We start from the raw sequence: 27,780 nt of genomic DNA on the forward strand, positions 1-27,780 counted from the left end.
TGATGCTTCATCAGATGTGAACATCTTTTTTATTCAAACACGAAGCAAATTACATCACCCAAACTTGATTTATACCTTGCCAGACATTTTCTTCCTTAACAGTAGGCACCCAAACCCCGGGATTAATAGCAACAAAATGAGGAAAAGAAAATATAACAAACTAAGTCTTGCTTCGAAGAAGATATTTTTATATATCAAAAGCCTCGGCATCTTAAAAAGAAATGATTTTTAATTTTAAGACTACATCGTTTTTGGCTTCAATTTCTATGATAAATATTCATACTGCTTATGTAAAAACAAAGAGTATATATATATATATATGTATATATATATATATATATATATATATATATATATATATTAAGTAATGTGATTTATAATTTAAAAGTTTAAAAAATTTTTAAATTTAACAATCAAAATTTAATTAAATTAAAAAATGTTGTTGTTCCTTCTTATGAAACTGATTTTTAATTTAATTAAATTTTGATTGTTAAATTTAAAAAATTTTAAAACTTTTAAATTATAAATCACATTACTTAATATTGAATTAGCTCTAGGACATTTAACTATCGAGCTTATTATATATCTAAATTACAACGAGCATTTCCTGTATTTTAATTAAACTAGTAATTTCACTATTACATTAAAATACACTTAGCTCTTTAGACTATTATTCTAATCTCCTTTAAATTATATATATATATATATATATATATATATATATATATATAAGATGCTTCATAAGATGTGAACGTTTCTTTAAAAAAAATTAATGCAATTTCTTTCTTTTCTGAAATGTTTTTTAATCGATAAATATTCTTTTAATTTTCTGTTGGTGAACAAAGATATTTTCAAACATAATCAAAGAGAAAAGAAATATTAGTGTAAAAGATAAGAAAATCAATTTTTCAGCTACACATGGATGGTTCAGGGTATAGAAAAATTTTAACAAGAATACAATCAGGAAAGTGCTTTGAAGAAATGATTCCAATCGCGGAAACCAAGAAAAACTACTTTGTTAAAGCCGATTTATCTCAAGAATTGTCTGAATTTGCCAAGGAACATTTGGAGAAACCTTCAAATTTTTTGGATAAAATATTATGGTCAGACAAAACAAAAATTGAGTTATTTGGTCAAAATAGTGTAAGTCATGCCTGGAGAATGAAGAACTCAGCATCTGACCCAAAGAATACCATTCCTACAGTGTAATTTGGAAGCGGAAGTATAATGGTTTGGGGTTGTTTCTTTTCAGCTGGCCCTGGAAAACTTCACATCATAGAAAGGAAAATGAATTCTCAAACGTATCTATACTTGACAATAATCTCTTGAAGTCTGCAGAGGATTTGAATTTGCCCAATGGTTGGATATTCCAGCAGGACAACGATCCCAAGCACATGGCTAAGGCAACTACTGCATAGTTTCGGGAGAAGAAAATAGAGGTATTAGGATGGCCAAATCAATCACCTGACCTCGACCCAATTGAAAATCTGTGATGAGAATTGAAGTTGATGGTACAAAAAATGAGATCTGAGGAATCTAACATAAACGAATCTGCCACGAAGAGTGGGATAAAATTTCAGTTAACATTTGTAATAATCTTATAAGGAATTATACCAAAGTTTGGAAGCTCTTATGGCGAGTAAAAGCCATATTACTAAATACTAATACTATTTTTTTTTGTGTGTTTGATACTTTTTGAACCTTAGATATGACATTTATGTAATTATCTAGTGAATGCGTAATTATTTTTGATGCAAGATTTGTATTTATCATCCAAAAATACATGAGAATAGCACTTCATTATTGTTTTTGTTTTCATGTAATAAAAATAAATCAACTGTTGCTTTGTATTGGATACTTATTGCACCAACTGTATATAAGGATATAAGGATATATATACAGTGGCTGCAATACAAAGCAACAGTTGATTTATTTTTATTACATGAAAACATGTAGGAGATCTCGGAGTAGTAGGGCACCCCAGAGGTAGTGTGTTATGGCCCACCGATGTGTGGACATGCCCTGGCACACTACCAATCCCTTACCCCACTGTCTTGTGGGTGCCCTTGGTTGGCCAAAGACTAGGGGAACCAACCCCAAAATCAAACACCACCGCCTTGTGGGCCTTATCACAGCAAAAGGCTAAGAGATAGGAACTGACTTAATATCCTACTACTGCCTTGCAGGTTTCCTTAAAAGGCTATTACATTTTTAGCATAATTTTTATATGTAATTTTTACATGTAAGATTCTAATATTTTCATTGCGTGGATCATTGTGTAAGCATCAGCGTAATATAATTTTTATATTGTCTTGAAAAATAAAATTGAAAAAACTTTAAAACAGGAACATAGAAAAATAATTAAATTAAAAAAATGGTAAAAATTATGCAAACATTCACTATAGATATGTATGGATGCATGGCTCTGAAAAAAAAGGAAGAAAATTAGTCAATTTTGCCCCTCCCCCTCTCTCCCGTCAACTATCTGACATCATTTTTAGATACGCCTGTAGAATTTTGTACGTGCTTCCATATTTATTTTTTGAGTTTTGCCACCATATTTTATTTTATATTAATAAACAAACCTCATTGCTAGAGCTTGCTTGCTCATTTTTTGGATAATTGTTACGTTTTTAGCAAAAATTAAGTACATTTATTTTATTAATTCATTATCTTAAAACTTTAACTTAATAATTTATTTGGAATTAATTCCAGAAAATTTATATTTATCTTGCCAGAAAAATTTAAACAAGATTTCATAATACATAGATGTGTTTTTCAAATCTGCAATAATATTTTTTTATGCACACATTTTTTTTTTTCTTCGAGAGATTAACTTTTGGCTATAATCTTTAAAAACAATCAAAAAAGTAATCAGAAATTAAAAAAAAATATATTATAATAAGCCAGTATTCAAAACCATGTCTCCTACAGAGTCAGCCATTAAAATGCACGTACCTAATATTAGCATAAAAAGTAAAAAGGATATTGGCATTAAAATAAATATAAAGGATATTATCATTAAAATAAATATAAAGGATATTAGTGTAAAAATAAATATAAAGGATATTAGCATTAAAATAAATATAAAGGATATTAGTGTAAAAATAAATATAAAGGATATTAGTGTAAAAATAAATATAAAGGATATTAGTGTAAAAACAAACAAAAATCTATATAACAATTATATGCTATTGGACTGTCATGCTCGTATGTACGTTATCACCAGGGCTATGATAAGAGAATATTCTTATTGTTTTGACTCTCGAGTATATATCCGATACAGTTAATCAATCGATAACCACATCACTCTATATAAAAACATAAAGATATTAACTGATATATACGCGAGAGTCAAAATAATGAAAAGAATATTCTCTTGTCATAGCCATAGTTATCACCCTTTCACATAGTTTTAAAAGATGGAATTGCTGGATCGACAGAGATACAGTGTAAAAAAACAAAAGGTAATTTTAAAAATTTTTATCTGATGCCATTGTTGCGTCAAGTGCAAAACTTTATTGGATCAAAGTGTAGTAATAAAAAAAAAACCCATTTGATTTGGGAATCTTAAATAGGACGATCCCCCCTTCCCTAGTGTGCTTGAGAAGTTGTGAATAAGAACTTTAACTAGAATCAAAGTGTAGTATCTGTTCTGTACTAAGAAAATACAGTAATATCGTTGGGTCTGCACTTGCATAAAATAAATTCATAAAATGAATATACTTCACAAACTAGAGTTTGGGAGAAAGACCCCCCCCCCCCACATCCACTAACTAGAAATATTATAAAACTACATTGACCATTTGATATGTCAGAGAAAAGATAAAAACATGTTACAATAATATCATGAGGTCTGCCTTCGTGCCGGATATCCATAGAATGTAAATATTTTTAAAGTCAGCAGAAATATACAACGGATGAATACAACTGTGGAATTTCCAGATTCTTCTTGCACACCTACAATATTATGAAGTAAAATAATACAATATATATATATATATGCATGTGTGTGTATGTCTGAATGTGTACATTATATATATATATATATATATATATATATATATTTACCAGTGGTGAAAAAACCGGACTAGAGTGCTCAATGTGTAGTCAGAGCAGTATATAGGAAATTTATTACTGTGAGTCCATAATGAGTTTACATATTGTTTCAGCTAGAGGAAGATCCTCAAAGAGAGGAAATATCCAACTAGCATCGTCAGAATTCATAAATGGACCCATGAGTCCACCTATGAATTCTGACGATGCTAGTTGGATATTTCCTCTCTTTGAGGATCTTCCTCTAGCTGAAACAATATGTAAACTCATTCTGGACTCACAGTAATAAATTTCATATATATATATATATATATATATATATATATATATATACACACACACACACACATTAGTGATGGGATGATTCTAATATTTTTCCTAGATTCCAATACAATTACCGATTCTTTTAAAATCTCGAAATATTTAGCTATAGAGTTATTTTATGTATTTTTTTTAACTTTCTGTTTACCATAAACACCCACGTAATATGTACATATATTTTTGCAAATGTAAAAATGCACTTGCATGTTTGGGGAGGAGGGGGTAATACATAGATTGTAGTTTTACTGGTAGTTTAAAATCAAGAAATATTTATCATTTTTGTCACAACTATGATCAGTAATTAATCCGGTAATCAAATTTTATAGGGTCACCCAATTTCTTGATAGGCCAGACCCTGATAACTGGCCCTTTTTTCATTAACACATGCAGTAGATTTTTCCTATGAAAAAGAAGGTTTTAAAATTATTTATTTCTTTGTTGCCCTTTAGTGACACTTGGATTTTAACATCGGTTCCAAAATCAATGGAATCTTGACCAACAATTCTCCACCTTTCTTTCATCATTTACCCCCCCCCCCCGGCTTCATGTATTAGGTTGAGAAATGTGTTCTTACAGAATTTTTAATTTTGACTTCAAATAAGTTTTCATTATACTTTAATAGATATATCGTTTTAAAGTCTGAATATAAAATTCTCTACCACCAATAGCAATGGCCAGTGACTCTTTATCTGAGAGCACATCTTTCAAACTGCTTGGACTAACGTTCACAGGAAACATGAATTAGAACAATTACATTGAAAGCATTGCCAGGGCCGCTGCGAAGAAGGTAGGCTCTCTCTACCGTGCTAGAAAACTACTAACACCCGAAAATATCCTGTACCTCTATAAGGCCACCATTCGCCCATGTATGGAGTATTGCTGTCACATTTGGGCTGGTGCATCTGCTACTAGTCTCTCACTCCTAGACAAGGTTCAAAAGAGAGTCGCCAATCTGATAGGCCCTGAACTGGCATCTAAGCTTCAGCCTCTGTCCCATCGACGAAATGTTGCATCTCTCTGTCTGTACTACAAGTATTTTAATGGTGAATGCTCTGGCGAACTGCAGACACTTGTGCCCCCACGACGTAAACACCCTCGACAAACAAGACAGGCAGCTAAATCCCACCACCACACAGAGATCCCTAGATGTAAAAGATCTTTCTACTCCAGTAGTTTCTTCCCCAGAACCGCTAGACTCTGGAATTCCATTCCAGGTCCCTGCTTCCCTAACTGTACTGACATGCAGAAGTTCAAGTGTAACGTGAACCGATATCTTGCTGCCCAAATCCCAACATAGTGCCCCAGTAGTTGTTGCCCCTAATAGTAGCCCCCTACACCAAAGTGGCAATTTGCCTTGTTTGGGGTGAAAATGTAATAAAAAATAAATAAAATAACGTTTGAGCACGTTACGAGTGGCGGACGGATGTTTATTTAAATAGACATTCGGACAGATTAGTTGCGGGCACCGCTTCCGTGGTCAAGAGGTAGAACTGCCGACTGTCATCACAACGGTTCTAAGTTCAATCCTCGGCTTGGGATAGGTGCTAGTCTAGTGGCACTGATGAGTTGTGATACAACGAAACAGGACTGTATGTCGATGACTAAAATATATTTTATATATATATATATATATATATATATATATATATACACGCACACATTAGTGATGGGAGGATTCCATTATTTTTCCCAGATTTCGATACAATTACCGATTCTTTTAAAATCTCAAAATATTTAGCCTTTATTTTTTATTTTCTTTTTAACTTTCTATTCATCACGAATACTCATGTAATATGTACATATATTTTTTCAAATGTAAAAATTCACTTGCATGTGTGGGGAGGAGGGAGTAATATAGAAATTTTAGTTTTACTGGCAGTTTAAAATCAAGAAATATTTATCATTTTATCAATACTACTAAGAATAATAAATTAAGGCTTAAAAAAAAAAGAAAGAAACCATTAAAAGAATCGTTTCTGGCATTGGAAATAAAGTCATTTTGTCTGTTTATCTACATAAATGAACAGTAAATGTATGTATGTGTGCAAACATTTTATGCAAAATGTTCATTTCAACTTGCAAACATATTTCTATTATTTTTTGTGCATACACAAATTCATTCATAACTTGAAATGGTTTAAATTTAAATCTTTCTAATCTGTCGATAGCTCAAACGTTTTAGTTTCAATTCTAGCTGATAGCACCCAAGTTAATTATTTTAAACTTTTGAAATCAGTACTATACAGGGTGTTTCAAAAGTCTTGGGAACATTACAAATGCGTATATCTCATGAACTATTCCAGGTAGAAAAATGAAACTGGTGTCATTTTAAAGCTTGCTTAATCAAGTTTTTGGTCATACTAATGATTTTCGTCTTATCTTTCCATGTGCAGTAATGGCGTTCTCTAAACAAGACAAGGCGTTTTGCGTCCTCCAATTTGCAAAGACTGAATCGTGGACATGTGTTCAGCGTGCATTTCACAGGAAATTTAAAAAAGAAGTCCCTGAAAGGAAACCCATTGTCAGATGGCATGCTAAATTTGTGAAAGATGGGTGTTTGTGCCCAAGTAAGCGAACAGGTCGCCCTTCAACTTCAGAAGATGCAGTTGAGCAAGTCCGGAAGCCTTTCAGCAGAGCCCCCGTAAATCAGTGAGAAGAGCCAGCAGGGAACTTCAGCTTGCTCCAGCAACTGTCTGGCGTGTCTTAAGGAAACGACTGCAAATGGTACCTTACAAGCTCAAGTTGGTCCAAAAGTTGAAGGACACTGATAAGCCACTTCGCCGTAACTTTTGCATTGCAATGCAAGAGAAGTTGGAAGATAACGGCTTTGATGACCGGCTTGTTTTTAGCGATGAGGCGACCTTCTATCTGAATGGCAAAGTTAACAAGCATAGCACTCGCATATGGGATACTGAGTGTGACTTTTTCCTTTGGGGCTTTGTCAAGCAACAAGTCTATGTGCCGCCCCTTCCAAGAGATATTGACGAACTAAAGGCTCGAATAACGGCAGTTGTGGGAACCATTGACGTCAAGATGCTGGAACGCGTTTGGCAGGAAATGGACTATCGACTAGATGTCTGCCGTGTGACGAATGGTGCTCATATTGAGCAAGTTTGAAGATTCCCCTACAAAATTTGAAACTTTAACCTTTCCAACGGTACCAATTTCATTTTTTAACTCCTAATAGTTTTTGAGTTATTAAAAATCTTTATGTTCCCAAGACTTTTGAAACACCCTGTATATTAGGTACGATATAATATTCAATAGATGATTGGCTCTGTAATAATTAATACGAAATATATTTAAGTGTATTTTATGACTGGTCAAGGCTGGGAACATTCCCATTAGATCAAAAACATATATTTCAGCATTTTCTTCAACAGTGCTCGATATATTTAATATTAGTGTGAAAATATATTTACAACAAGTAATGCACAGCAAAGATCATATTTCAGGATTGATTTGATTTCCTTCATAAACTTAAAACGGTGCTCCTGTTTACTTGCCTCCCTACGAGGGCAGAGTTAGATACAAAGTCGGTTTTTAATGTGGGGAAAACCAAACTTCCCAAAGAGAGGCACAATGGATTGAAACAAAAACAAAAATTGCCTCAGGATAGAAAGATTTCTCTTTTGCTGACCAAGTACGTCCAAGGATGGAATACTGCTGCCATATCTGGGCAGGAGCTGCTAAAAACAGCCTATCCTGCCTTGACAGAGTACAAAATAGACTTTGTGGCTTAGTGGGGGATGCCCTTTTCTCTACCCTGCAACCTCTCTCCCACAGAAGAGACGTTGCGAGCCTATCCTTGTTTTATCGTTATTTCCATGGCAGGTGCTCGTCTGAACTCCAATCTCTGGTCCCCCCTCGCCAATCTTTCACGAAAAACACCCGTCTAGCTGAATCTACTGTGAAAAATTTCCCCCACTCTTTATCTGTGCCTAAATCAAAACGCGGATTCCATGAACAAAGCTTCTTTCTTAGAACTGCACGCCTGTGGAACTCTGTTCCGTCTGCCTGCTTCCCACCGGACTACAACTTGGATGTCTTCAAGTCCAACGTTAACAAATTCCTAATGAACCGCCCCCTTGAGTAAACACTTCATCAAATCTCCACACTAACATAATGTACTTGCAATAACCCTTATCCCTGAGTGGCTTCCGGGCCTTGATAAGTGCTGACCACTGTGTAAAAAAAAAAAAAAAAAAAAAGGGATAGAACAGATTAAGTGTGAAGAATGGTAGTTTCCTTCCTTCAGACTTGACAGACTATGGATACCCACTGTAAGGGTACCTGCATGTGGAATTTTTTTGTGGCAAGAGTTGTGCAATCTCTAACCACACCTCTCCTCAGTCAACATTGTTAAATACCAGTGGCAAGTGGAGGTTCAGAACAACTGGAAACAATGCCGAGATAAGCAGAGAGCACATACAGCCCTAGAATTCCCAGTCACCTATCTAGTACAAATGACTCCATTATTTGCTGTGGGATTTGATTTGGTTCTCCAAAAAACAGTTGATCTTGGCCATGATGATGGACAACGACTAGATGTCTATGATCAAAGTGTAGTATCTGTTCTGTCCAAATACGGTACTATAATATCATGAGGCTTGCATCCACACCTAACATCCATAACCAGACATATTCTAAAATTACCGAATTAAGTACTTAGATAAGCAGGTTTCAGTTTGAACAACGGTAATGCGATAATACGGTAGGGTCTGCATTCACACTGGATGTCCATAGAATGAAAATATTTTTCAAACAGATGAAGGATACAACTATAAAATTCCTTATTTTTAATTTTAGAATTTTATATATCGGTATTATTTGTAATAGCATTAACACTATTATTTTTAATTTTAGAATTTTATATATCGGTATTATTTGTAATAGCATTAACACTATTATTACTGCAGGGTTTGTACAGATTTTTAATGTCCATTTTCAAGGACTTTTCAAAGTTTTTCAAAGCCTTCTCCAGACAAAATTCAAGTTTTAAAGACAAATTTTTTTTTTTTTTTTTACCATTCACAGCGATTTGAAAAAGTGGTAATAAATCAAATCTACAACAAATAAATGTTATCATAGTCAATAAAAGTTACTTTCCAACCTACCTGCATCATTTTTTGGCGTTTTGATGTAGTTTTAAATGCTTTTTACTACATCCAAAATATTAACTTCCTTTAGGGCTTTTGATGGCTGCTGTCTCGTCCATTTTTTTTTTTTCCCTTTTAATCGACTGTCATTTTCAATTATTACAAATTTTCCCGAGGGGGGGGGGGTTCATCATTGGAGAGTCCCGGCCGTGCAAAGAAAAGTATTTTTTTAGAGAGGGGAGGGAGCCAGTTTTATTTATGGCATCCGCCACTACCCTTTCCCCTCATCCACACCCAAAAAATAAATTACAAATGAGAACAAGAATAAAGATTTGAATTAATTTTTTAATATTTTGACACATATTTTTATCAGATATAAAGGATACAATTTTCAAGGCCCCTTCAAGAAATTTTCAAGACAATTTTCCATATTTTCAAGAATTTTTCAAGGTAATATTAGAAATAAAGCCTTGAAAAGGCAAAAGTCAAAATTCAAGAACTTTTTCAAGTCTGTGCGAACCTTGTACTGTTACCAATTTCTAGAAATGTTTCGGAGATAGACGACATTGCGAAATGTTAGCATAACCGAACATCATCAAGACGAGCAATTAGATAAAGAGGTTCCATATTATTTGGATTATTCAGACTACTGTTCTCATCTTAGGTTTTATTTGAACAATGTTTCGGTGGATGTAACCTCCAACCTTCTTCAGATGTACCTTGTCGAACTTAGGAACCGTCATGTCAAACTCGGGGATCTGCATGAAACTATTTAATCCATAGAAAGTAGTATGCTCTCGTCCCATCAGCCATAATAGAGTGCTAAGTTATTTGCAGTTGTATTTTGAGTGTCGCCTACACTGAAGATTGAACCTTCAACCTTCAGAACAGTGTAACTTTACAACTGAACTTTACGAAGTACATTATTCCCAAACCACAGGTTCTTACGGAAAATACTAATATGAATTTTGTGAGCCTAAAACCTATTTTTATATTTAGATATCACAATTGCTTTTTTTTTTTTTTTTTTAACTCTGGTTCTCCCCAAACAAAGTATATTCCCACTTGGACATAACGGCTATTAGTTGGGGTCATATCTACAGTGGACTATGTGAGAAGGGAGATGTCTGTTCACATTACATTTAAATTTCTGCAGGTTAGTATACTCAGGAGAGCAGGAAACAGGGAGGAAACTCCAAAGTCTAACAGTCCGAGGAAAGAAGCTATTACAGTAGAAGGCTAGAGGCTTCTATAGTGAAAGGATGGGATTTTGCTGCTAGAGAGGTTTGTTTATTACTTCAGATGGGGAGCGAGATATATATATATATATTCTTTAAAATTTAATTATGATACACACACACACATACACACACACAACGGAACTTCGAAACAAACCTTCTTACACTTTAGTTTATTTCTGATTCAAGAAGTTTAATAACTTCAACAAACTTTGGTCTTTCAAAGTATATTTAATATCTGTGTAAAAACGTTGATATATAAATAGATAGATGCATGCACATGTGTCTGTTATTTTATTAGCGATAATTAAATTCGGATTTGAGTAGTTTTCCTATAAAACAAAAAGTGACTATATTTTTAAATGTTTACAAATGCATATATATATATATATATATATATATATATATATATATATACACACACACACACAAATGTAAGCACATATATATATATATATACATACATATACAAATATAAGCACACACACAAATATATATAAGCGAGATAAGACACTGATAGAATTCAGATGAAAAATCCTGATAGATATTACTTAAAGTAATACTTTCAAGGTGATCCTAGTCAAAAAGGAAAAGCTCAATATTTAAGAATAGAGCAATATATAAGTTTGGTGGTTAAATTTTAAATTCTGAAAAAAAAACAAAAAAAACCCCAAACATATAGAGGCATATATTCGATTTAAGAATTTATTCTTTGACAAAAGGAATATATAGAAGGGGTTATTTTAATTTCCTTAATCCATGGATTTTCAACAATGGCTCATATCATCAGAGGAAATGAACTGCAGTTAGCAAAATGTTCAGCACTATTTTCAATAATTGTGCTGAAAAGCAAAATAGCGTCCATTCGCAGCTGAACTTTTGCTAACTGCAGTTCATTTCCTCTGATGATATGAGCCATTGTTGAAAATCCATGGATTAAGGAAATTAAAATAACCCCTTCTATATATTCCTTTTGTCAGAGAATAAATTCTTAAATCGAATATATGTCTCTATATGTTGTTTTTTTTTTTTCAGAATTTAAAATTTAACCACGAAACATATATATATATATACATACAAATATAAGAATATAAGCACACATAGATATATATTTATTATTTGTGACTATTGATTATAATTAATAGTACCCACATCCCATATTGTGTTAAATTCTATACTAGGTCTGCTTAGTATTAATAGTTGATTGTTGCCCAGCATTCTTCTGTCTAAGGTCGGCGGTTACATCAACCGAATCGTTGTGAAAATAAAACTCAAGATGAGAACATTAGTCCGAATAATCCAAATAATATGAATTATCAATCCTCATCTCAAAAATTCAGGAGAAAAACTATGTTTCAGTTTGAAAAAAGATGATAATATATTGGGGGATGGGGGGTCAGCACTCACACCGGACGTCCAAAGAATGGGTATACTTTTAAGCATAGCAGAAATATACAGCAGATGATGTGGGATACTACTGACACTTCGGTAAAATCCATTGAAAGCGGTCGGTGGTTCTATGAGAAAATAAAACTGTGTACGCATTATAAATCTTTCTTTTCTGTGTCTTATGTTATACATTAGTACATTAGGGGTCATTTCGAGTTAAAAGTTTATTTACTGCACCCATCTGGACTAGAGAAAATCATGATTTAAATGTGTATGTCTCGTCTAAATAACTAACGATGAATATCCAATATGGCCGACCAGACGGGTGATCAAAAAGTCAGATCGAGCGTACCGCGTACCGGAAAACGAAATGAGACTAACGAAATGTGACCTCATTTGATCTCATTTCGTTTTCCCGTACGCTCGATCTGACTTTTTGATCACCCGTCTGGTCGGCCATATCAGAGAATTATCGTTAGTTATTTAAACGAGACATACACATTTAAATCATGATTTTCTCTAGTCCAGATGAGTGCAGTAAATAAACTTTTAACTCGAAATGACCCCTAATGTATTAATGTATAACATAAGACACAGAAAAGAAACATTTATAATGCGTACACAGCTTTATTTTCTCATATAAACACCGACCGCTTTCAATGGATTTTACCGACACTTCTCATTCCAACTCTTAGGATGTTGGATTTTTTTTACACAGAAGTCACTCGAGAATAAGGGTTAATGTGTGCATTGTAGTCATTGGGACAGTAGTGTAGTAATCGTTTGTGGTGGGAATTTGGTATGATTAGATTATTTGCGAGGACGGTTCAATAAGAACTTGTTTAATATATGAAACCTAAGAAAATGAATAGGAATGTAGAAAGAAGCAGTAAAATTTAAAGATTATTCATAAATAAACAAAATAGACATGAGAAGACAATGTTTAACTTTTTTGGAATTCTATACTTCTGATGATCAGATATAACTGTGAAACTGCAGTAAAATGTTAAAGCCAAGTGCATTTTATTATTCATATAATATATATACACACACATCTACTGTTATTATATGAACAGTAGATGTGCGTGTGTTTCTGTGTAAATATTTAACTGATACCAGTTTCACAGGCGGGCAAGTCTAGGAAAGAAACTCTGTTCATGGAATTCACATTTAGGTTTAAGTACAGATAGAGAGTGGTGGAAACTTTTGATAGTGATTTTGACTAAACGAGTGTTTTTTGTGAAAGATTGCCAAGGTGGTGACCATAGATTGGAGATCAGTCAAGCACTTTTCATGAAAATAACGATAAAACAGAGACAAGCTCACAACGTCTCTTCTGTGGGAAAGAGGTTGCAGAGAAGAAAAAAAGGCATTACCTATTAGATTACAAAGCCATTTAAAAGAAAAAGAGGAAATAAGTTTATTAGCAGAACAATGGAGAGAAAGTTGTTCACCAAGGTGCAAAAAAAAAAAAAAAGAAGCCGAATAGGCTTGTTAATCAAGGTGTGGCAGTTATTTTGGGACAAAGGACCAAACAAAAACTGATATATTTTTAAAGTTAGTTTATGGGCAGTTTTACATGCAACCGTAGGTTTTGCAACAGTTCACAACTATTAGGGACAGTTGTAGACAGTTTGGGGTTTGTTAAAAATTATTAAAAAAACTGTCAGAAACTCATCCAATATATATTACATTAACATATATTGGGTGGGTTGTTTTAGTTTGGAGTCATTTTCAAAACTTAAAATATTTAAACATATTTGTTTTTCTTGTTCTCACCTAGCGCTCGACGCTATGTTTTTTTAACCGAATAAACGTTTTAGAGTGAGTAAAACCACTATAAACTTTATATATTTTAATTTTTGACCACTTTTCAAATCTCTGCGGATTATAAAACGTACCCTAAATCTCATATTAGCATATTTCAAATGTACATATGAGATTTTGGGTTTGTGTTACTATACACAGATTCGAAAAAGTGATCAAAAATCAAATATATCACAAATAAATGTTACCAAAGGCAAGATAAGTTACTCTTCTACCTATCTGGAAAAGCTTATAGTGGTTTTATTCACTTTAAAACGTTTAATCAGTTTAAAAAAACATATTGTCGAGCGCATCGGTATGAACAAGAAAATGGCAATAAAAACTGACACCCTAAATATTTAAAGTTCAGATAATACCTTAAACGTGAAATTAAACAAAATATTGTTAGAAACCCACCCAACGTTAGGGTTGGCGATGTCAAACAGGGGACCATGTTGTTTTATTACGGATGGATACCACTGGAATTTCTATGGGTCAGTGTTCGAATCGAATGCCAAGAGACTGAGCATATTTTTAAATACAGTAGCAATAAACAAAAGATGGTGGATATAGCCGTGGAATTTCCACAGGTCATGCTAGTTTTACTTATATCAATAAGATCTTCTTGAAGAAACAATGTGGTTGTTGTCATTGTTCTCATACAATATCATAATAGGTGAGCTGCTTAGACGAATGGGATGAGGTAGATATTTTTTTTATCTGCCTCATCCTCCGCATTCACCTGAAGTATACACTCATCATCACAGAAGACGAGAGCGTTTTGCGTTTTATTTGTTCTTAGTTTTACACCCTTCATTTTAAAAGTGCTCATTGCTCGAACAACTCGAAGAACGGATATTTTTGCTTCGGACAAGAGATTTTTTTTTTTTTTTTCCTGTCTTTTGTTATGAAACGTTTGAATAAGTAAGTTGAAGAGGCATTGGGGAAAAATAATGGATTTCACAGCTGTAGGCTCCGATAAAACATGCTCATTCAGATGCAAAAAATACGGCATAAAAAAATGAAAAATATTTTTTTAAATATTTCTAAGAAACAATAGATAGCACCTATTGTGCTAAGGCGTCACCACTCATCAAGACCCAAAGGCTACTCGAGGATAAGGGTTAATGAATCTCAGGTTGCCAGTTAGATACCACAGTTATGGAAAATTGGGCAAAAATTGACTATTTTAAAAAAAAAATGTCAATTTTCCATTTCAGCGTTCAGAACGGATATTTTTGCTTTCGGCAAGAGATTTTTTTTTTTTAGGTATTTAGTTGAAGAAATGTTGGGGAAAAATAATGGATTTCACAGCTGTCGGCACTGATAAGACATGTCCATGCAGATGCAAGAAATCGTATATACAAAAAAAAAAAATAAAGCTTTGAAATATTTTTTTTAGAAACAATCGATAGTACTCATCATTGTGTACGTATTCTTATCAAGACTCAAAGGCTACTCGAGGATAAGCCTTAATGAATGTCAGGTGGCTGGTGAGACAACAGTTATGGGCAAAATTTGATTATTTAAGAAAAATGTCAGTTTTGCATTTCAGCATTCATAATGGATTGATGAGTTATATAAACTCCCAATTATTTGTTTCGCTTAAATTTAGAGTTAGTTCTGATGACCTCAGTGGAAAATTAAATGTGGATAGTATCAAGAGATGAATTACAAAACATATAGACTTTCCGGCCCTCTTGCACTTTAGGCAACTGGAAATTAGGAAGATAGAAAAGGAACAGCAGTCGTCTGACACCGGTTGAAAGAATGCAATTTGATTGGATAGAGAAATTATGACGTCATTTTATAAATAAACAATTTTTTACGCGTAATTTTAATTAATTAGAAACGATAAAAAGATACGATATTGAAATTGACAGTATTAGAAAACAATTTTTTTTTTAAATAAATGATTGTTTTAGAAATAAATAAATAAATACATGTATGATTAACTGGAGAGCTAATTAACGCTTTTTAATTTAAAATAAAAGTAAAATAGTTCACTATAAGTCAGCGATGGAATTGCTTCTACATTAATTATTTTATACTATTATTAAATACTTATTTATAATACTTTCAATTCTTAAATTCTATCTGAACTTTAAAAAATTCTTTTAACTGGAGAGCTAATTAACGTTTTTTAATTTAAAATAAAATAAAATAGTTCGCTATAAGTCAGCGATAGAATTGTTACTTAAATGACTTTAACTCTTTTAAAAATCCTTCAACATTAATTATTTTTATACTATTATTAAATACTTATTAAATTCTTTTACAATAATTTCAATTCTTAAATTCTATCTTAACTTAATTTTTTTTTTAATTCTAAAAATACTATTAATTATTAAATACTTGTTTATTAAATTCCTTTCCAATCTTTTTCAACAATTTCAATTTTTAAATTTTATCAATATTTCATAGTAATGACGTCATAATTTCTCTGTCCAATCAAATTGCATTCTTTCAACCGGTGTCAAACAACTGCTGTTCCTTTTCTTTCTTCCTAATTTCTATTTGGCTAAAGTGCAAGAGGGCCGACTTTCCTGGTATGACCATATTGAAAGAATAGATGACACTCTGTGATTAGTTGATGCAAAACAGTTGATATGGACCTCACAACTAAATTGTTCATTAATAATTCATTGCGTGTGGGCTCTAAGACGATGCTGGGGCGCAGTATTCTGCAGCACTTTAGCAGAGTGCGACTGCTGTTGTTCTGAAGACTTTTTGAGAAGCGCCCCATCGCATTCCGGTTACTTTCTTTAGGAGGTTGTTTATTTTGACAATCTTATTTGCATATACCCTAAGGTGTGTCTGATAGGACAACATTCTTTCAAGGGTGATTCCCAGGTACTTGGAGAATTGATTAGAAGGGAGGGCTGCTTCACTAGCTTTAACCTGGAGGATTCGTCTGGCCTCATGGTTACTGAGATGAAAGACTGATGTAACTGTTTTTTGGTGTTCACCCTTAAGTACCCTTTTGTTAAAGTATGTTTTCATAAGGGTGGTGTTGAGACATGGAAGGAGGAATGGGGAAACAATACTCCCAAAGGAGGAGACATCATTGAAGACCCAACTTTGCGCCTCCCAGGTTTTGCTACGAATAGTAGGAAGCCGTGGGTGGCCACAAACTGGATCAGAACAAGACCCTGCACTCTAATAATATATATGAAATCTGGACAAATTAAAATATCATATTTAAGCGTATTTTTTTACGACCGGAAAAAGCCGGACGCCCTCCCTCCATTTGTCTACTAATAATGATGATTTTATATTTTAATTTGTTCCCCCCAACCCAACTGGCACCTGATTTAATAGTGCAGCCTTGTTTCATTTTTTTTTTTGTTCCATTTTTTTTGTTTGTTTCATTTTTTTTTTGTTTCATTTTTTTTTCATTTTTTTTTGTTTGTTTCATTTTTTTGTTTGTTTCATTTTTTTTGTTTGTTTGTTTGTTTCATTTTTTTTTTGTTTTTTTGTTTCATTTTTTTTTTTTTTTTTTTCAGACATAGAAATCATGGCCAAGTTGACAAGTCACATACTGATCGTTGCCGTCTGTTGTATTGGATTGACCATTTCGGGTGACATTTGGCAAGCGAACCGACCTCATGCAGACAAGAACCTCCTTTCATTGATCACCAGAGCATCTGCCACCAGAGATAATGGTCTGATGATTCCACCAAGTGGGTACCAGGGCCGCCTTCCATCTTACTACGAGCGAAACCTTTCCAAACGAGAACCTTTGTGGATCTGGATGCCAGCCCAGGGCTATGTACCCGTTCCACGAACCTCAAACATCAACACGTCCGCCGGCAGTAGCAGCTCTGTAATCCGATATGGCTAAACATGACAGAGATGCGTTCTACGGACACAAAACAGCAGCGTGTGCGCACACCCCCCACTCTCTGGTTCTCTTTTTTTCTCCATCATGAGATGGTGTTCACAATTCTTTCTGACACTTGCGAAAGGACATCTCCTCCACCTCAGGTTATGTTTTCAGAGTTTTTTTTTTTTTTTTTTCATGTTTTCCACAGACAAAATAAAACATTGACTCCTTAAAAATTTCAAAAGTGTTTTTCTCATCTTTTTTGTTATTGAAATGAATTTTATTTCTTTCCAGTGAAAAAATAACTTTTTCTCGGAGAAAAACAAAAAAAAAAGGACAGACTATACAGTAGACTGCAGGTTTTTTACATCAGAGTTTCCTTCTCTTAGATGTGTCTTAACGAAGACTGAGGGTGCATCTCTCCCAGTGAATTAATGCGCCTTCAGATACTAACTTGGAAATATCTCTGATGTATGTATGTATGTATATATATATATATATATATATATATATATATATATATATATATATATATATATATATATATATAATAAAGCTGAACGTCTGTATGTCTGTACACGAATAGGCTCCTATATAGTTGACTATTATAGAAAACTGAGCACATACAATGATTGAAGAGGTATGGAGGATCAAAAATGAACATGTTTCATTTTGAACAGTGGTGGTTTATTAAAATTTGGGGGTCTTCGTATGCGCCTAGCCTACAAAGTATGGAAATAAAAGAATTAAGAACTTTTACAAGGGTTTTTGATATAGATGCACATAAGAATACTTTGATAAGTATGTTTCAACTTAAACAGGGATGGTATAATAAAATTGTGGGGTCTGCATCCGCGCTTGGTCTCCATAGAATGGAAATATGCCACAAACATTAACAAAGACTTGATATCTATCTGCATAAGTATACTTTGATAATTATGTTCCAGTTAGAATAAATACAGTACAATAATAGTATGAGGTCTGCGTTCGCACCTGACCTCTATAGAATGAAAATATGTCACAAAGTTTAACGAGGTTTTTTAATATAGATCCACATAAGAATATTGTGATAAGCGTGTTTCAGTTTGAACAGGTGTCGTATTATAAAATTATGGGGTCTATCTGGTTTTCATTGAATGGTTTTTAATTTTTTTTTGTTTTTTACTAAAATATAGTTTAAGAAAAATAAGTTTGTAAGTAATATCGAAACCAATTTAGGTGACTGAAATAGGATTGGAGCAATATTTAAATAATTTTTGATAAAAATGGAAGGGTTAAACTATTTCATATTATTTTCTGTCACTGTTCCTGTCCCCTTTACGTAACTAACTTTTTTTTAATAATAAAGTTACTTAAAGGCGTTTAGGCCTTTTAAGTTTTTGTCACAAATTATTACAATATTGGTCAAATCATATTTCAGTCACCTAAATTGGTTTCGAAAATATTCCCAAACTATATTTTATGAAAAATAAAAACGATTTATATTTTAGATGGCGATTCATTTAATATCATTAAATAAATGAAAGAATTAATGAGGTAAATAGAGTATGCCACAGGAAAACAGAGTCGATTTTATGAAGTATAAATGAAGATTTATAAAGACAAAAGATTTTATACTGGTGAATATATTTGTGGATTTCTATGAAAAACAATTGTAATTCGGACCCATAAAACCGCTAGTCTATTTTCGATATGTAGAGGACACATTTTGTCTTTTTTTTTTCCTTTTTTTTTTTTTTTTTTTTACACAGTGATCACCACTTATCAAGGCCCGGAAGCCACTCAGGGATAAGGGTTATTGCAAGTACATTACGTTAGTGTGGAGATTTGATGAAGTGTTTACTTAAGAGGGCGGTTCATTAGGAATTTGTTAACGTTGGACTTGAAGACATCCAAGTTGTAGTCCGGTGGGAAGCAGGCAGACGGAACAGAGTTCCACAGGCGTGCAGTTCTAAGAAAGAAGCTTTGTTCATGGAATCCGCGTTTTGATTTAGGCACAGATACAGAGTGGGGGAATTCAATAATTCGAGGCAACTAAATTCTTCACTTTACTCAACAAAATGCATCCTGTGTTAAAGTATATGAGGAAGAAAGTAATTCTATTTTATCTTTTCTTGATGGATGACGAAAACTCCATTAAGTTATCTGACATCAATTTACCGTAAACCAATGTTTATGGGGCTGTATACATTTTGGGATTCATTTTGTCCTAACAAACGAAAGTATAATTTAATTTGGACCTTAACACATCGTGCCCTTATGATTTGTTTACGATCTAAATTGGTTGAAGAAGTAAAATCGATTACCAATACTTGGTCCAATAATGGGTACCCCTCTTGGTGTGATTAACTCCATCATAAAAAGGAAAATAAATAATTTTTCTCAAATAAAAACTAAGACGGTGGCTAAATGTCCAATTTATATTCGTTTACCTTGGTTAGGGACAATAAGTGAAAGATTCTCCAAACAGATTAGCTTAGCTGTTGAATATTGCTATTTTGCTTCCAATGTACGTGTTGTGTTTGCGACAAAACCATTATTGCTATCCTTTCGAAAGGACGTTCTGCCTCCCATTCATATGAATAATGTCATTTATCAATTTAAATGTAATTGCAGTGCCAATTACATTGGCAGAACGACCCTCAGGTTAGGTGGTGCATCCAACAACATGTACCCAGCAAAATCAGGAATGAAATCTATCGACTAATAGATGTTTGGAGTAATACGTATGGTTCTGCTATAACGGATCGTTTGCTGAAAAACACGTAATGTGCAATGAATTTCGGCAGTGACTCATTTTCTATTCTAAGTCATTCGTTATTTCATCTGAAGCTCTTGGAGACTATTCATGGCCATTTAAAGAGACCTCTCTGTAAGCAAAGGGATTGTCTTTTGGGTCTGAACGTGATTAGTCTCCAAGGCGTTTCCTCTCCATTGTATAATTATCATAATGATAGATTTATTTTTGTTGTTCCCCCATTCCCCCCCCCCCACTGATAGATTTTTTTTTAGTCTGTTTGAATTTGCTTCCCTATATATAACAAATTTTTTAAAAACCTTCATTCGGCTTTGAAAAGTGAGGGCGAAACCCGGTCAGCTGACTCTACCCCGTTATTTAATTTTTTTTTTTTTTAATCTTCATTAAATGTTTTCCTCTCCGTCCTCCTTTTTACCATGGATACAAAAAAGAAAACTCGGTATTCCTTTTTTAATAACTATAATAAAGTTTTGTACCCCCCCCCAAATAATGCTATATATATATATATATATATATATATATATATATATATATATATATATATATACACACACACACATTATTATACATTGTTATGCTGACTAGACTTATACATTCATGACCTGAAATTTTCATCTCTCCATTGCAGACATTGATGGTGTGAGATTCTAAGAAAATAGCCACTGTCATGGGCATGCATCATAAGCAAATATGTGTCATCGAATTCCTGGCAAAAGTGCATTGAGAATGCTGGTGACTATGAAGAAAAATAAATTCTGGAGCACAGAAGATCAGAATAAGAAAGTTATAGTAATGCATGGAACCGATTGCTAAAGTGATGTAATGTATGAAACGTAATGTATGAAATGTAATGTATGAAACGTAATGTATGTAATGTATGAAACGTAATGTATGTAATGTATGAAACGTAATGTATGTAATGTATGAAACGTAATGTATGTAATGTATGAAACGTAATGTATGTAATGTATGAAACGTAATGTATGTAATATATGAAACGTAATGTATGTAATGTATGAAACGTAATGTATGAAATGTATGAAACGTAATGTATGTAATGTATGAAACGTAATGTATGTAATGTATGAAACGTAATGTATGTAATGTATGAAACGTAATGTATGTAATGTATGAAACGTAATGTATGTAATGTATGAAACGTAATGTATGTAATGTATGAAACGTAATGTATGTAATGTATGAAACGTAATGTATGTAATGTATGAAACGTAATGTATGTAATGTATGAAACGTAATGTATGAAATGTATGAAACGTAATGTATGTCATGTATGAAACGTAATGTATGTCATGTATGAAACGTAATGTATGTAATGTATGAAACGTAATGTATGTAATGTATGAAACGTAATGTATGTAATGTATGAAACGTAATGTATGTAATGTATGAAACGTAATGTATGTAATGTATGAAACGTAATGTATGTAATGTATGAAACGTAATGTATGTAATGTATGAAACGTAATGTATGTAATGTATGAAACGTAATGTATGTAATGTATGAAACGTAATGTATGTAATGTATGAAACGTAATGTATGTAATGTATGAAACGTAATGTATGTAATGTATGAAACGTAATGTATGAAATGTATGAAACGTAATGTATGTAATGTATGAAACGTAATGTATGTAATGTATGAAACGTAATGTATGTAATGTATGAAACGTAATGTATGTAATGTATGAAACGTAATGTATGAAATGTATGAAACGTAATGTATGTAATGTATGAAACGTAATGTATGTAATGTATGAAACGTAATGGACAAACGAAAAAGTCTCATGGAGTTTGTGATTGCTTTTAGAAAATAAATGAATAATAAAAAAAACAAAAAAAAACGCACAAGACTTTCTTTAGTTTGTCCATTTTAGTTCCTACTTCACATCACTTTAACACCCGGTTCCCGGCATTGCTATAAACGTCTTACATTCCTATATTGTTTAATTCTTTCATGAGAGAAATTAAGAATCGCAGCAATAATAATAATCACCCACCCCTGAAAAGAAAAGGAAAGAGGAAAAAAGTAAAACAAAAATAAGTGAATAAAGGGAATAGGGTTTATCAGCAGAACAATAGTGAGGAAGTTGTTCACTGAGGTAGACAAAAGGAGGCTGACATGAAATTGTTGATCAAGGTGTGACAATGATCATAATAAAAGGACAGAACACTGGATGCAAATGTGTAGAGTTGGTTTTCAGGCATTTTGGGGAGTGGCTTAGAGTTTATGGCAGTAGGAAAGATTCACGGTTGATCTTGAGAGTGTATGACAATTGGGACAGTATCCAGTTGATGACACTTGCCAGTTGGAGAAAGTTAAAAGCAGATTGTGGCTTGGACAAGGTTGGAACATTGAGATGAGCTGACATCAACTGAAGAACTCGGCCGTGACAGTAAAAATAAGATATGGATGTTAGCGCTCAAAGGGTAGTTTCTCACAATGGTATCACACATGCACCCAAAGTGCGACTAATATTTGCTGAAAATGTTGTAGTTTTCTTTTGTTTTTCTTATTTTATTTTTTTATTACATAAAAGGAACTGTGTGTGTGCGTGTGTATGTGAGTGTGTGCAAGTTCGTTCCCTATAGGCTCATAAATAGCTGGGCAGATTTTTTTTTATATTTCATACAAAAATATTTCATGTGTCTGACAGTCTTCTTAGATAGGTTTTGTATTGGAATGTCTTCGATAAGTATCGATAATCAAAATAATCTGATGAAATAAGAAACAGGCGATTTTGACTAAAGTTAACACCTTACACAGCCTAACATCAGAATTGCATTTAAGAAGTTTTATTACTGCAAAAGCAGAAAGGCCCGGCATATAAAATCAACAGTAGGTTCTTTGATATTGACAGGGGCGCATTCAAGATGAATGTTTCTGTTTATGGCATAACTGAACCATGATACTTGACTTTTGCAATTTAAACTTTAATCCAAGCCAATATATATAATTTTATAAAAATCAACCGTTCTTTACAGTGCAATGAAACTACAATGTGCTGTAGTCTAAGTCACTGTGGGGAGACATGTGAAGCTTCCTCTCAGTGCACTATAGTGGGTCCCCAACTAGAGCAGGCAATTACTCGATTTGATTTGAAAAATGCGCAATTTTACTGATTTCGATGACAAAATATGGGAGGTTGAAACATTGGTTGATCCTCTTCAATCCCGGGCAATGTCGGGTCTCTCTGCTAGATATTTTTTTAATACTTGTAAACCGGTGCACACCTTCAGCAGTGGCTAATGTGTGAGAGACTATGGCATGGCCAGAACGAGAAGAGAATAAATTCACAGTACACAGTGGCAATTGTGCAGAATTTTATAACAGAAAAAAACAATGTCAGTAAATAACTATTACCAGAGAGAATAAAATGTACGTATTTGATTTTTTTATTGTTTGGAAATATTTTAACGCATTTTTATTTACATTTTTTATCCTTGCATTTGGAATTTTATAAACTATATGGATTAAAAGATGCCGCTGAATTTTACAATAAAAAATTTTAAACAAAAATACAATAAATTAAAAATGACAGTGAATTTTATTCAATGTGAAGCCTCAAAAATTAAAATCATTTTCTTAAGTAGACCAACTTTCCAGATCAGACGTATTTCCGATCTTCTGCATGTTATCTCCTCTCTATTAAATATTGCTAACTTGCAGCAAGTCTGCTATCCATTGCAATAAATATACAGCAAAAAACATGCGTGCAACAATAAATAAATGCCACCTAGTGTATCTTTACACTAAGTGTTAGGGAATTTTGATTCAAATCCTTATGTTATATATTCGAACCCTACACCAGTAAGTATAGATACAGTTAACTAATATAAATTTTGGTAAGGGTAACCTCAGTACATGTCAGAATATATCTGACGGCTAACAGAAATGGACCCAGCTGCAGGTGGCATGATTGAAACAAGGATGAAAGGTTAGTTCCAGAGACAAAATGCGCTAGAAATGCAGGTGCTGAAATATAAGGGTGATGGCGTCACACCTTCAAGGACAGAAACAAAAGAATTCCTGTCAGTCCCTAGCAATACAATCTAAAGATCTAAGTGAATGTTTCCTCAGGACTGTGGCCAGGCGTCATCATTATTAAAACCAAGTTTAGAAAATGAAGTAAATAAGTAACTAATTACGTGGTCTCTCCCCAATGAGTAATCTTTTTTAAAAAACCTTGAAAACTCAGCAAGTCGTTATTGTGATTCGTCTTAAACAGCTCAGCAAGCACAAGAGGATCACGACCCACGCATAGAACGTGACGATCAAAAGAATGAAAGATCGCGAATGACGTCATTGCGTTGTTTTATTGATTGCTCACCAGCATTAACGCACACGTGCAAAAGTATAAAAGTATAAAATGTTACATCAATATATCGATGAGAAACTACAGGTTTGTTTTATTTTTCCTTAGCCAAAAAGTAATTTTTGGTCACCAAAAAATCAATCGGTTAACAGTTTAGTAAACAAAGAAAAAAAGACTCACAGAATTTTGTTTTAAAGATGTGCCTGTTAGTTTTTCCAACTTTCTTTGTCGTTTTTTCTCTTCGCGCTGAAAGGAAGAAAAAAAAATTTCATGAGTAAAAAAACAAATTTTAAAAGTAAGCTAAGAAACAATCTTGCAATTTTACACAAATAAATAATCGTTAAAGAGAATTGAATAAAAAGATGCTGGTGAGAAAAAAAAGGAGAAAGAAAAGGAAAAAATAAAAGAGAGAGTGAGAAAGCATGTGAGAGAGAGAGAGAGGGGGGAACGCACGACGGAGAGAGAGGGGTGGAACGCACGACAGAGAGAGAGAGAGAGAGAGAGAGAGAGGGGTGGAACGCACGACAGAGAGAGAGAGAGAGAGAGGGGTGGAACGCACGAGAGAGAAAGAGAGAGACATGGGTGGAACGCACGACAGAGAGAGAGAGAGGGGGGGGGGAACGAACGACAGAGAGAGAGAGAGGGGGGGGGGAACGAACGACAGAGAGAGAGAGAGGGGTGGAACGAACGACAGAGAGAGAGAGAGAGGGGTGGAACGCACGACAGAGAGAGAGAGAGGGGGTGGAACGCACGACAGAGAGAGAGAGAGGGTGGTGGAACGCACGACAGAGAGAGAGAGAGGGTGGTGGAACGCACGACAGAGAGAGAGAGAGGGGGGTGGAACGCACGACAGAGAGAGAGAGAGAGGGGGGTGGAACGCACGACAGAGAGAGAGAGAGAGAGGGGGGTGGAACGCACGACAGAGAGAGAGAGAGAGAGGGGGGTGGAACGCACGACAGAGAGAGAGAGAGAGAGAGGGGTGGAACGCACGACAGAGAGAGAGAGAGAGAGAGGGGTGGAACACACGACAGAGAGAGAGAGAGAGAGAGAGGGGTGGAACGCACGACAGAGAGAGAGAGAGAGAGAGAGAGAGAGGGGTGGAACGCACGACAGAGAGAGAGAGAGAGAGAGAGGGGTGCAACAAACGACAGAGAGAGAGAGAGAGAGAGGGGTGCAACGAACGACAGAGAGAGAGAGAGAGAGGGGTGCAACGAACGACAGAGAGAGAGAGAGAGAGAGAGGGGTGCAACGAACGACAGAGAGAGAGAGAGAGGGGGGTGCAACGAACGACAGAGAGAGAGAGAGAGAGAGAGGGGTGGAACGAACGACAGAGAGAGAGAGGGGTGGAACGAACGACAGAGAGAGAGAGGGGTGGAACGAACGACAGAGAGAGAAAGGGGAGGAACGAACGACAGAGAGAGAAAGGGGTGGAACGAACGACAGAGAGAGAGAGAGGGGTGGAACGAACGACAGAGAGAGAGAGAGGGGTGGAACGAACGACAGAGAGAGAGAGAGGGGTGGAACGAACGACAGAGAGAGAGAGAGAGAGAGGGGTGGAACGAACTACAGAGAGAGAGAGAGAGAGGGGTGGAACGAACTACAGAGAGAGAGAGAGAGAGGGGTGGAACGAACTACAGAGAGAGAGAGAGAGAGGGGTGGAACGAACTACAGAGAGAGAGAGAGAGAGAGAGAGGGGTGGAACGAACGACAGAGAGAGAGAGAGAGAGAGGGGTGGAACGAACGACAGAGAGAGAGAGAGAGGGGTGGAACGAACGACAGAGAGAGAGAGAGAGGGAGGGTGGAACGAACGAGAGAGAGAGAAAGGGAGGGGTGGAACGCACGACAGAGAGAGAGAGAGTGAGGGGTGGAACGCACGACAGAGAGAGAGAGAGTGAGGGGTGGAACGCACGACAGAGAGAGAGAGAGAGAGGGGTGGAACGCACGACAGAGAGAGAGAGAGAGAGAGGGGTGGAACGCACGACAGAGAGAGAGAGAGAGGGGTGGAACGCACGACAGAGAGAGAGGGGTGGAACGCACGACAGAGAGAGAGGGGTGGAACGCACGACAGAGAGAGAGGGGTGGAACGCACGACAGAGAGAGAGAGAGAGAGAGAGAGGGGTGGAACGCACGACAGAGAGAGAGAGAGAGAGAGGTGGAACGCACGACAGAGAGAGAGAGAGAGAGAGAGAGAGGGGTGGAACGCACGACAGAGAGAGAGAGAGAGAGAGAGAGAGGGGTGGAACGCACGACAGAGAGAGAGAGAGAGGGGTGGAACGCACGACAGAGTGAGAGAGAGAGGGGTGGAACGCACGACAGAGAGAGAGAGAGAGAGAGGGGTGGAACGCACGACAGAGAGAGAGAGGGGTGCAACAAACGACAGAGAGAGAGAGAGAGAGAGAGAGAGAGGGGTGCAACGAACGACAGAGAGAGAGAGAGAGGGGGGTGCAACGAACGACAGAGAGAGAGAGAGAGAGAGAGAGGGGTGGAACGAACGACAGAGAGAGAGAGGGGTGGAACGAACGACAGAGAGAGAGAGGGGTGGAACGAACGACAGAGAGAGAAAGGGGTGGAACGAACGACAGAGAGAGAGAGAGGGGTGGAACGAACTACAGAGAGAGAGAGAGAGAGGGGTGGAACGAACTACAGAGAGAGAGAGAGAGAGGGGTGGAACGAACTACAGAGAGAGAGAGAGAGAGAGAGAGGGGTGGAACGAACGACAGAGAGAGAGAGAGAGAGAGGGGTGGAACGAACGACAGAGAGAGAGAGAGAGAGAGGGGTGGAACGAACGACAGAGAGAGAGAGAGAGAGAGGGGTGGAACGAACGACAGAGAGAGAGAGAGAGAGGGGTGGAACGAACACAGAGAGAGAGAGAGAGGGGTGGAACGAACGACAGAGAGAGAGAGAGAGGTGGAACGAACGACAGAGAGAGAGAGAGAGGGGTGGAACGAACGAC

The 27,780-nt window shown here is 35.3% G+C and overlaps 1 protein-coding gene and 1 long non-coding RNA gene across 2 annotated transcripts in view; one reads left to right on the top strand and one right to left on the bottom strand.

Moving 5' to 3' along the window:
• Positions 1-17,979, top strand: part of LOC145249079 (uncharacterized) — a 24,352-nt gene extending 6,373 nt beyond the window's left edge. The window contains exon 2 of the mRNA XM_080110914.1: positions 17,416-17,979. Within this exon, the coding sequence (XP_079967040.1) occupies positions 17,427-17,753 (327 nt within the window). The 5' untranslated portion in view covers positions 17,416-17,426 and the 3' untranslated portion in view covers positions 17,754-17,979. The remainder of the gene's footprint in view (positions 1-17,415) is intronic.
• Positions 1-25,073, bottom strand: part of LOC145248786 (uncharacterized) — a gene marked incomplete at its 5' end in the record, with an annotated part of 199,585 nt that extends 174,512 nt beyond the window's left edge. Inside the window, one exon of the long non-coding RNA XR_013863394.1 lies at positions 25,008-25,073. This is a non-coding gene — a long non-coding RNA (uncharacterized LOC145248786). The remainder of the gene's footprint in view (positions 1-25,007) is intronic.
• Positions 25,074-27,780: the final 2,707 nt, after the last annotated feature.

Source organism: Euprymna scolopes, chromosome 27 (assembly GCF_053919585.1).
Source record: "Euprymna scolopes isolate OS-2025 chromosome 27, ASM5391958v1, whole genome shotgun sequence".
Taxonomy (NCBI): domain Eukaryota; kingdom Metazoa; phylum Mollusca; class Cephalopoda; order Sepiida; family Sepiolidae; genus Euprymna; species Euprymna scolopes.